Source organism: Cyprinus carpio, chromosome A7 (assembly GCF_018340385.1).
Source record: "Cyprinus carpio isolate SPL01 chromosome A7, ASM1834038v1, whole genome shotgun sequence".
Taxonomy (NCBI): Eukaryota; Metazoa; Chordata; class Actinopteri; order Cypriniformes; family Cyprinidae; genus Cyprinus; species Cyprinus carpio.
In genome coordinates this window covers 36,695,974-36,707,247 of record NC_056578.1, presented here as the reverse complement: position 1 = coordinate 36,707,247, position 11,274 = coordinate 36,695,974, and the positions used below count along the sequence as shown (strand labels likewise).

The 11,274-nt window shown below is 38.3% G+C and overlaps 1 protein-coding gene across 1 annotated transcript; it reads right to left on the bottom strand.

Annotated features, from left to right (window-relative positions):
• Positions 1-78: 78 nt before the first annotated feature.
• LOC109049193 (fibroblast growth factor 3-like) lies at positions 79-4,210 on the bottom strand. The gene is made up of 3 exons (XM_019066900.2): positions 3,173-4,210; positions 1,864-1,967; positions 79-1,412 (listed from the first exon to the last, which is right to left on the bottom strand). The coding sequence occupies exons 1-3, from the start codon at positions 3,447-3,449 to the stop codon at positions 1,023-1,025; spliced, it is 771 nt and encodes a 256-aa protein (XP_018922445.1). The 5' UTR covers positions 3,450-4,210; the 3' UTR covers positions 79-1,022.
• Between the last annotated feature and the right edge of the window lie 7,064 nt (positions 4,211-11,274).

The following is an 11,274-nucleotide window of genomic DNA, read 5'->3' as shown; positions in this document are numbered from 1 at the left end:
CCGCATCTATGCTTCGCAAAAAAAAAAAAAAAAAAAAAAAAAAAGATATATATATTTTCATATAATTTATTGGTGACATTCCTCCAGATGTTTAGCTTTCAGTGTCAAACGATGCCGTTTTAATGCATTACTCAGTTTACAGTGTTCAATACATATGCCATTTATCAAAACCATGCTTTAGAGCTGATGTCATTACATATATTTAGATTCAAATTTGTATTAAGAAATAGGAAACTGAAGAGTCTACTCTTATGGGATTGTTCAACTGTTCAAAGATAACAGTGTTATTCTAACAATGGTAACTATTAATCTCTTCTGAAGAAAACCTTTGATATTTGGAAGTGTAGACACTATGTCATCAATAACTTAGAAACATATAAACAAAATAAATACGTATTTCATTAGTAATATACAAAGTACTCCTGATTGCAGTTTAAGAACAGTAGCCTATCACATGTAAGTTAAAAGCATCTGTTTTATGTATATGGATCTTTGTTTAGTACTTTATATTTCAATAAGGAAAAAGTGCTTGTCTGTACACCACCTATAAAGCCGTAGTCCAATACATAACACATCATCGGCATTGTCAAGCACTTGTACAACATCCTAATTTACCATTACAAACATTTACTCTATGTTATCTTGCTCACATAAAAAAGTAAATGGCTGTACAGCTATGTACAATAATTACACATCTTTACCAGAAAAGACTTCAAAAAGTGTTAACATGAAAAAAAGCAAGAGACAAAACTTTCAGTAGTGTTAATTTGGTCACATGAAACTATTTGGACTGTCATTGTTTTTCAGATGCTGGGCTTTAAACGTGAAAGAAAAAGGATGTTTCTCTTCATTCTCAGCCCTTCTTGACACATAATTCCCCAAAAGTTTTTATTTTTATTTTATTATTTTTATATATTTTTTTGAAAATCATCCTCTCCCAAGAAAATTGTTCCATGTGTCTCCTTTGGTCTGTTGGACTCTCAGTGGCTTTGGATCTTTTCTCCATCTGTGTCAAGAGAGTGTTAAATGTCAGCCTTTCTGCTGTGGCCCTTGGAGCCCCTGTGTCGTCGTCTTCTGCGTTCTGCCCGACCCACAGAGGCTCTGTGAGAGCCGGCCTGGTGCCGCTGGCTCTCTCTGAGCTTGCGCACCATCTCATGGTCCTTGTTGCCCAGAACACGGGGCAGGAAGAGGGAAGCTTTGTCCGTGCTCCGTGTCTTAAATCCCCTCCTGGGCCGGCCCTTCCCGTTGATGGACACGTACCACTGCCTCTTAGAACTGGCACGCCGTTTGCCGCCCCCTGCCCCGGACCCTGTTGGGGGAGGCTGGGTGGTAGCATGGTGCCGTGATGCGTAGGTGTTGTAGCCTAGCTCATGAATGCGCTCCAGAAACTCACACTCGTGGTTGAAGACTTCCTGAAAGGGTTAAAAAATGTCATTACTTTATTTTTTACCATTTTTGATTTTGACGTTCATGACTGGAGCTCGAACAAGGTGGTTTAGTGTGCCCAAAAACACTTTAGATTTTAAGTCATTTACATTTTGTAGAAAAGTCAACATTTAACCTGGTCCAAAATCTCCACGTTTGAATTATCAGCATTGGTAACACTTACTAACCTGGCAAAAGTAAGAACCTTGTATGTGGTTATCACTCTCTACTAACCAGAAATTTCAAAGACAAGGTCCCCAGTGAGCGAAACAAAACTCAGTAATCAAACTCTCGGTAATCTAGCAGCATGTGGGCATGTTCGTTCCGCATGAAAAACACCACCGTGTGGCGATAGCCTCAAATAGCCCTTCTTGTTATCTGATCCTACAGCTAGCCGAATTTCAGCTACTTGATTTTCCGACGTGACATAACACTTACTGAAGCATACAGACGTCCTTTCTCATTCATAGCCAGGTATCTTCCAGAAAACAGGCCCTTGATCGCCACGACACCTACATCCACAGCTGTGATCTCGAGTATACCTAGAAAAAGAGTGGAGCACTAGTTAGTGCGCATTCTAGAAATGGGAAGAAAATCATTTACAGTAGCTTTTCAAACACCATAAACATTTGTAGGATTCAATCAAAGGTAAATCGAGTTCATGAGTTTTCACAAATCTGTCATATTTTAGCTAATGTTTGAAAGTGTAATTTTATTCACTTACCTATATATTAATTGTATTCGATTAGTTGAGTTACTTATTTATGAAATATACACATTACTGTTAGAAGTGTTTTATATACATAATATAATTAAGTTTATTTAATAAAATATCAATTAATATGTTTTTTTTTCTATAAAAAACAATTAAAAGCCTATCATTAAGCACTTGCTTTAACCCTACAATCTAACCCACGTTTAATATTAAATAATTAAGCATGGGAATGTATGTTTTCCCATATGTTTAATCAAACCCAAATATAAATTCAAATTCAAAAATTATGTATATTTTATTTATACGCAAGTTTTTCGTTGATTGAGTCACAATATACACAACATACGCTGTCAGGTTAGATATACAGACACTAAACGCCTCTTAAAGAGGATGTTTATTCATCCCTTTTTTCCCACTGATTAATGGCTCTCCTCATTCTTCTGTTTCGAATAATCATCCTTTCACGTTGGATAAACACATCCGTTGTCTAAGTCATTATGTTAAACTGTCTGTTGAATCCTGTTTTCATATGGTAATTGTCCATGGGCACTCGGATTTAACTAATTGGAAAACTAAGACAGATAAACGAATGCTGTAATTTAAAGAACGATAATTTAAGATTGTAATGTAGGCTGCGAAATATGCCACTATCTGACAATTGTCTTTACGATGTCAATTATACAAAAAAAAAAGTAATGGAATGTATCGTCACAAAATAATGCAGTACAGTTTTCTTTTCTAGCTCGTTGGTTTATTTTCAAGACCTAGTCCGCAAAAGTGTTCTCGTCGTTAGCTTAATCTTCATTTTACTGTGGTAAGAATACTGATTTAAAATGTTTTATATTCGTCAATTTATGCCGGACAGGGTGAATTATTGTTCGATGTTAATTATTTAATGCGCAATCCCGAATACTGTCAGCGCACAATGTTTCCCAATGTACATTTGCACAATTACGCAAGTCTCATGAGCTCTGATCTCACCGCACAGAAAATGACATTCACAAATATGAAACCCGAGAACGGTGTACTCACTGAAAGGATTGTTTTCGTCAAGAGATCCGTCTATTTTTCCGTTCGGGTGAATTTGCAAATGATATTTTGTGGCGCAGTAAAGTTTCCTGCGTCTTGGAGCTCCCCCGAGGTGCTCGTAAACCCCGCCGCGTCCACCAGCATCTCGCCTCTGCCTTGGGTCACACGCCTGGCCCCTGACACAGGGCGCCCTTGGGGTCCTGGTCAGCCTCGAAGTCAGAGATTCCTGTAAACTCGGATCCAAGGAGCTCAGTAACAACAAGAGCAGAATTATAACCATTGTGGCATGGCGGGATATGGGCAAAATCTCGCTGGAATGGAAAGAGCTGGCACGCGGGGTCCCATCAAAGAAGTATCATATGTCAGTGATCCAGTCAAATGAACATTAAAATAATCCCTCTGTCCTCTCTTTAATATGTCGCGGTCATCTGTTAAAGCCGGCTTGGTGGCAACAACATGGGTTCGCCTCGTTGGTGCTCATGGGTTCCACTCTGCTCTCCAAGCAGACTGTATCTGACCGAGGAGGAGAAAACAGCCAGTCGGTTTCACAGGGAGCCTATCGTGAGATTTCGCTTATCGACAGTGTGCACAGAAATAAAAGAGCCTTCCTGCAACAATAGCCCGAACCCCGACCAATTGATACAAAGGAAAAGGGGAGGCAAGGTATCAGTCTTGTGTGAACCATGAGGTTGCAGCGTGGATAAAATTACACAGCACTACACACGGTGGCTTACAGCGGAAAACCGCATCACAAAGAGAGAGCCATCACAGGGCACAGTTTGCTTCTTTTGAAACATCCGAAAATTATTTTTAAGCATGAACACTGGCCTCTGGGAGAGCCGCTATTGATTCTCTTTTCACGCCTGTTAGCACATTTCAACAGTGATGTTAACATTCATAGACATACGCACGTGGCTTTCAGTGATCCACATTTATGTATGGAATGTTTCTGACTCATAATACAAAACAGTGACAAAAAAGTCTAGACAATCGGCTAGATAAATCAGCAAGTCACTTGCAACGGTAAAAGTTCACGATAAAACATTGGCAATGCATTTATTAGAGAAATAAATACATTTTTACGCGGTTCTTTTGCTTATTAGGTGCACATTAATTAACAGCGATTTTATTATTTTAAATATGAACCAAAACATAATTCAGGCACGTCCAAACACCCTTAAATCTATAACAGCGTTAATGCGATATTATTGATGCGGAATGCTTTCTGTAGACAGCCCATTAAGTAGCCTACATTTAAATCATTCATTCAAAATATTTTATAGGCTATAAATCACGGGTTTTGACAGTATAGGCTAGTTAGGATGATGCTCGGAATAAACCGATCAAGACCTGTTTTCCCATTCATTGCAATCCGTAGAAAACATTCAGCTACATTTCCCTGTCATTGGAGAAGAAGAAATCCAAATGCCGTTTCCCGAAGTTTCTATCTAGATTTTGGGAGGGGAAAAAAAGACATATTCCATTCCCTCTCAAATTCATTTCACGCCAGTTTCTTTTTGTCTTTATCAATCTAGCAGGCCATGGAAACTGAAACTGCGGTAGATGACATGCATCTTCTCTCAGGAACCAGACTGCAAGTGCGACTCAAAGCCATACAGCCACTTACACTCAAGCTCCTGGTGTGTGCTGCTAGTGGGTGGAAGAGCAACACGCAAATGACTTCTGCCTAAATTGCTTCCATCTTGGTCGCATTATGGTTACCATTCTCGTAATTAGCACCATCATCTACAAATCTCCCTGCCCTTTGGCGTAACACCAGCGCATGCTAGAAAACCTCGTGGGAAGGCACCCTTCATTCATCTTCTCTTTACATACATCACTTGGCGTCCCTGACTGTTTGTCGCACAGTTTTAAAACAGGTAGCTGCACTTAATAACTAATTAGTCGCTGCAGACCCGGTGTGTGTGACCAGACCTAGAGTATCTGAGTCTACTGATGTACATCACGAGCCGCTCTGGTGACCATCTCTGAGAGAGACGCTCTTGATGTGGTTTGATCCTGACAGAGGGTTGCATTTCTGATGTGGTCGGCTGTTTCTTAATTAAAGCACACAAACTACCACAAACACCAGCACAAAAAACCAATAAGTAATAAACAGAAAGAGAGAGAGAGAGAGAGAGACAGACAGAGAGAGAGAGATTTAGAAGATTAAAATAGAGAGAGAGAGAGAGAGAGAGAGAGAGACAGACAGACAGAGAGAGAGGAGGGGAGTTCACTCAGGATGTTGCCGATTATTTTGAAGCTGAACGCTTAAATCTTACCATGTTAAAGTCGTTTTCTTTATCATGCCCTCATTTATCACTTTAACTTTTTCGCGACCCTTTGTTTCTAAAATTAAACACAGGGAAATTGGGGACTGTTGGGAAAATGGATGGGTTTTAACGCTAGCAGTTTAACCAATTTGAGCAGATCACTATCATGATAGTTTATCATTGGATTTGTGCGTAAATTAATAGATGTTAAATGACAGAACTGGTATCATCAGAATAAGTACTTTCTTTTGTTTAATTTGATATATAACAATATATAGTATGTAAACAAGTTTATCATCGACATGTTCAAAAAGTCTAATAATATCTGGCTGAGTAGAAATACCCCCAAAGATTAAGACAACTTAAGACCATGCATAGGTATAAGAAAAATGTGAGTGTGTGTTAAATTTCATATTTACATATGTTTTTTGTCTTTCTGTATGTCAAATATTTACTAGGCTATATGTTTACCATTTTGAATTCAAATGTCTGAAATTAAATAAGGGTGTGTCATAATAATTATTTTTGAAAAGATCACGTAGTAATATGGTGTGATATTTAACCTTTTTTTATTTGGAAAAATATACTGAGCAGTGTCAATCTTGATTGTCACTCAGTTGTTTAAAATTTTAAAAGGAAAAAGCACAGTTCAAATGGATGGAGCAAGTATTTACTCTTATCATTTACTAACATATAATTAACCCTTAATTTTTCTTTATTCATTACACAAAAGTATACAAATACTTAAAGTCATATTAACAATGACATATTGTACACTGATATAAATAAAAAAAAATGTATGTTGTTCTGGTTGGTTCTGTGATCTAAAACAATAATTTGACTTGAATAAACTCAGTGTGCATGTTACCACATATGACTAAAGACTGAATAAAGTTTCTAAGCAAAACAAAAAAGGGCTTTAGAGCTTGATGCCATAGAAGAAGCCTTTATGTTCCAAACAATGTTCTGAACTTTTTATTTATTTATTTTTTCTTAAAACTATGTACTGGTGCTTTAAAAACATATCAAGAACAATTTGTTTAATCTATAAAAAAAGATCAGTATTGCCAACTAAAGAACAATATACAGTTTAACAGTTTTTATTTATTTATTTTTTGAACAGAAGAGTTTTTGCAGTTGCGTAAAGTCAGTGAATAACTTATGTATTTTTAGGAGTGTACAAGACCCCCCCCCAACCCCCACCCCCTTTGCAGAAAAGGAGGTACCACAATCCAGACCAAATCAAGCTGACCTCCGAACCTTTTCTGCTGTACTTTTTCTCATGGCCGGTTTTTGGTTTTTTTTGCACTAGTGATCTGAGGGCCTGGCTAGAGCCAGACGGGAATGCCTCTCGTCCCCTGACAAATCACTGTTGAGCCCCTTTTGTCCGGGTTTACTTTGATCTCACCTGCTTGTCAGAGGCTCAGAAAGAACTCCCGTACAGTCCCAACGCACTGCAAACAAATTGGCAACCACTTTATTCTTATACCTTAATACCTCAGGTTGGTTTGGAAAAAATGTTGACCCCATTAAATACAAAGTATTTTCATGATTATGTAAACCATTTCTGCTCACTGATGTGATTTTGTCTTATTTTTTTTGCCAGAGAGCCCTTAGCAGAACCCCACATCCCATCCTCGGCCATCAGCTTTCCAGCAGAACATTGGAAGGGGAGATTTCCGGAATGATTTTATAAATGCTGGCCGTAGCGCCTCATTGCACCTTTTCCATTTCATAGCCTGCGAGATGTCAGAAGTGTTGGATTGATTTCTGTGGTCAAGACACGCCCAATTTATCTGTCAGGGTTGAACATGCCAAAGGACACTTTTAATTGCTTTGAACTGATTTTAATGCAACACCCTTAATTCTGATTCCAGTTCCCAAGAGACAGATCATCTAGCTCATGACACACACTTTACATAAATCTCAGTGACGGCTCAAAGTGATTTGCCAGCAGCACTTCTCTCTCTCTCTCCCTCTCTCTCCTGTGTTCTCTCTCTACCTCCATTTTAATTTCTCTCTCACACTCTCTCTATTCCTCTCCCACACTTCGTCTTGAAACCAGATAGGTCTTCCTTATACCTCTGCAGCCCTTTGATTCTTAGCTGCAGGTCTCAAATACCTTTTGGGAGGACAGTGGATTTCTCTGCACCTTACAACAGTAAAATGATTGTGGTGGCCTGTAACTGTATAAGGCATCAATGGTTGTCACACTGAGTGCTCAGGGTGCGAGGGGTAGAGTGCGTTGAGCGATGAAAACAATCAACACATTTTACATTCGCCACAAATTCATGTTTCGACAAACACATGCAAAATGATTTGTGTTTGTATGTGGCAAAACTGATCGATCTCATCCGCTGTTATTGTTCGAATCTTGAGTTACACTTTCCAGTACAGTACCAGTACCGTCCCTTCCTGCTCTTTCTGTCCTGCAGGAAAACAATGTCACGCCACCACTGAACAGCTCACTGCTTAGACCGACAGTGACGAAGCAGCTGTCAATGACTCATTTGAAACTCAATGTCACCTAATTTCCCTTAAATATAAGGCCATTGACAGAGGGGATGGGGTCCCCAGCAGGGGCCAGTGCATGTGAAAGGGCCATGTTGATTGTGTAAAAGATGGATGGCAGAGAAGTGTTTGCTGCAAACTGCATTGTTCCCATTTCTCCTTTTCAAAACTTCATGGCAACATTTATATGGACCCTCTCTGAGCTTTTACTTTCACACACCTTTTGTTCTTCTCTATACCTCCTTAAATATACTTGTGCGCACACACACAATCAACTGTTATCGCAATATATAGTTCAACCAAACATGAAAATTCAGTCAACCTTGACTCAAATCTGTTCCAAACTTGTATGACTTTCTTTATTGTGTGAAACACAAAAGAAGATAGTTTGGAATAGGTTTTTTTTTTTTTTTTTTTTTTTTTTTTTTAGCAAATATTTAGTAAATATTAAGTCTCCCCAACTAACCAGTTCATAAGACATAAATAAATATATCCAAGTTTGTAAAAAGTAAAACATGTAAACAGTGGTCTTACTGTTGAATCAGTTGAGGTGTTTACATGCTATACGACTACTAATAGATTATTTGGGTGCATGTAAACATAGCTAATGAAAGTCATTGGTCCGCGGTGTTGTTTGGACCCCAACATTCTTCAAAACATCATGCTTTGTTTTCTATAGATGAAAGAAAGTCATACAGGTTTGGAAGGACATAGAGGTGAGAAAATCATGGCAGAGTTTTCATATTTATTTGCTTCATAATTTTTTTGTGGATTGGTTTGTATTTAACTACACATGCATTAAAACAAATGATTTATTTAGCAGAAGCTGTAATGGAAAAACACTGATATGGTAGGATAGAAATAGATATGTGCTTCAATCCCTATACTTACGATTCTGCTTCTGCTAACATAAGTGAGCAGTTTCACAAGGGTGATGACGGAGGCCACGGTGACCCAAAGAGGGCCACGTGCAGCCACCACATGCCTGTCACCCCTAGGATCAACCCAAGTTTTCATAATGGTTCCCAGTCCCATTAGCTTTTCTGGGGAGTAACAGCCACTAAGCATATTTAAATGGATTTCTCTGTACTGTGAATCTTATTTATTGTGGTTTTCCAGCTTAATCAGAAAGTGTGAGTGTGCTCCCAGTGCAAAATTGGAGTGCTGACAGAATCCTGTCTTGAAAGCACTTAACACCATGGTATTGTTTGCTGATGTCTTTCAGTGGTCTAAAAGACATCAAGACCCCGTAATGTTTATGCTTCTTGTTAGTTGTGGCTTAACATGCACAACACTTCACAGAGCATTTTTGACATGCCTGACATTAACATTCAGCGACACACTGACATGGTTAGATGTTGTTATGGAATCAGAGAGCCTTTCCGATCACAAGTGGTCACAAGAGACACATTTAAGATGCTTGTTAATACCAGGTGTAAATGGAAATCTGTCTCGGCTGACCACTTGTAATTTGATCACCCGAAACAGATGTTAATCTGCTTTCCCCACAATTATGAATGAAAATGTTTTTCTTGAACACTGAGGTGTATTATTGTTATATTATATAATATTATTATTTAATATAATATATAATAATAGAATATTATTATATAGTATTAAAAGATATATATGTATATACACAGTTATACAGTTTTATTTATTCATTTATTTTATGCATTTTTTTTTTTTTTTTTTTTTAAATGATTTTGGAGAAAATTAGAAGTTGGTTTTTCAAGAAGTTTAATCATTTAATGAGGATTTAATGAGGATTCGTTTTCTGAAAATATTTTCAGTTAAATATATTTGAGTAAGTATTATTTATCAAAAATTAGTGTCAAATCAATACAATGTTTACTTGAAGAGTAATTTTTGTAACCTGATGCTATTATATTCTAAATTTTTCAAAGAAAGGTGCTTGTACAATGTAAAGCTGAATATGCCTACAGTGTGTAAAAATGTCAAAGGCAAAGTACTTTGGTTCACTCAGAGGACAGAGTGAATCTAGGCCACTGTAACATGTTGTCAAGGGTCAAATTCAGATGAATGTGTTTGTTGGGGATTGAGGTGGTAAGAAAGATTGACTGGTGGTTGAATTTTGCACATCTGTTTCCAGGATCTGTCCACACATAAGTGACAAATCATAGTTTTACACAACCTCCAAACCTCAACAAGAAATGGGACTGTTCACTCTTCCTTCATCCAGTGTGGCATCATGACCAAACCAGGCTGAATGTGGCTCTCACAAAATAACAATAAAAATCATAAACTGCTTTATGTAAACTCTATCAGGGGGGTGTAAACTCTCTCATTGTCTCTTTTTCAATATATACTTATTGCAAATATTAAAAAAATCTCTTTAGCTGTGAGCAGTTGTAGAATATTGTCTATTTCAGTCCGATTGAGCTATGTTAGTTAGTTAAAAGCCACATTGTTGTCTGATCATATAGTGTCATTAGGCGTATATACACAAACTACAATCTCTAATTAACAACCAAATAGCTGTAAAACAGCGAAGGAATTAAAAAAGCAGGAGATTCACGAATTACAGTCTTTAATTAACAACCAAATAGGGGTAACACAGGGCAGGCATGAACACACATAGAGCACATAGTATAGATAGGGTGGCCAAACGTGCCATTTTCGCAGGACACGTCCTGGCCAGGATTTTTATATTGCCTAAAATATCTACGTTTTGGCTTTGTTTGCGCTGCGCAGACCAATTGTTGTATAAAGTACTGTGAGAGCTCTAGAGAGCAGACGGCTTCTTGTGCTTTTGAATCGCTCTCACAGTACTCTGATGTCATACACCGATCGGTCTGCTCAGTGCTGCTTCAAGTCCAACACTAATTTGTACACGTATTTGCATCGCTTTGACTGTTCTCTGTAGATCCCACCTTCTCACGCACCACGATTGGTCGATTACATACAATGTCTGCATGTTACTGGTCAAACAATCATTACCTTCATTAAGTATGAAAACAGGAAACATAAGCCAAAACCTGGATATTTTAGGCAATATAGAAATCCTGGCCAAGACGTGTCCTGCGAAAATGGCACGTTTGGCCACCCTAAGTATAGACTACACTGGACAAAGGAACGGACGACACTTTAAATACAAGACTTAATAAGGGGTAATAAACGAGACACACCTGAACCAAATCATACAATCACACAAGGGAGAAACTGGGTCACAGGGAGCACATGGGGAGGAAAACACACAAAGACAGTCCAGGGGCATGACAGTTCACCCCCCTCCCGGAAGGCGCATCCTCACGCCGCAGGAACAACAAAGGGAGGGACGGAGGGGAACTCAGGAGTAGG

Bases quoted from the DNA above. Each gene is read 5' to 3' on its own strand.
- LOC109049193 (XM_019066900.2), bottom strand. From the start codon at position 3,449: ATGGTTATAATTCTGCTCTTGTTGTTACTGAGCTCCTTGGATCCGAGT. The intron at 1,968-3,172 runs GTGAGTACACCG...CTCTTTTTCTAG, and splicing joins TGACGAAAACAATCCTTTCA to GTATACTCGAGATCACAGCT. The intron at 1,413-1,863 runs GTAAGTGTTATG...TAACCCTTTCAG, and splicing joins AAGGACGTCTGTATGCTTCA to GAAGTCTTCAACCACGAGTG.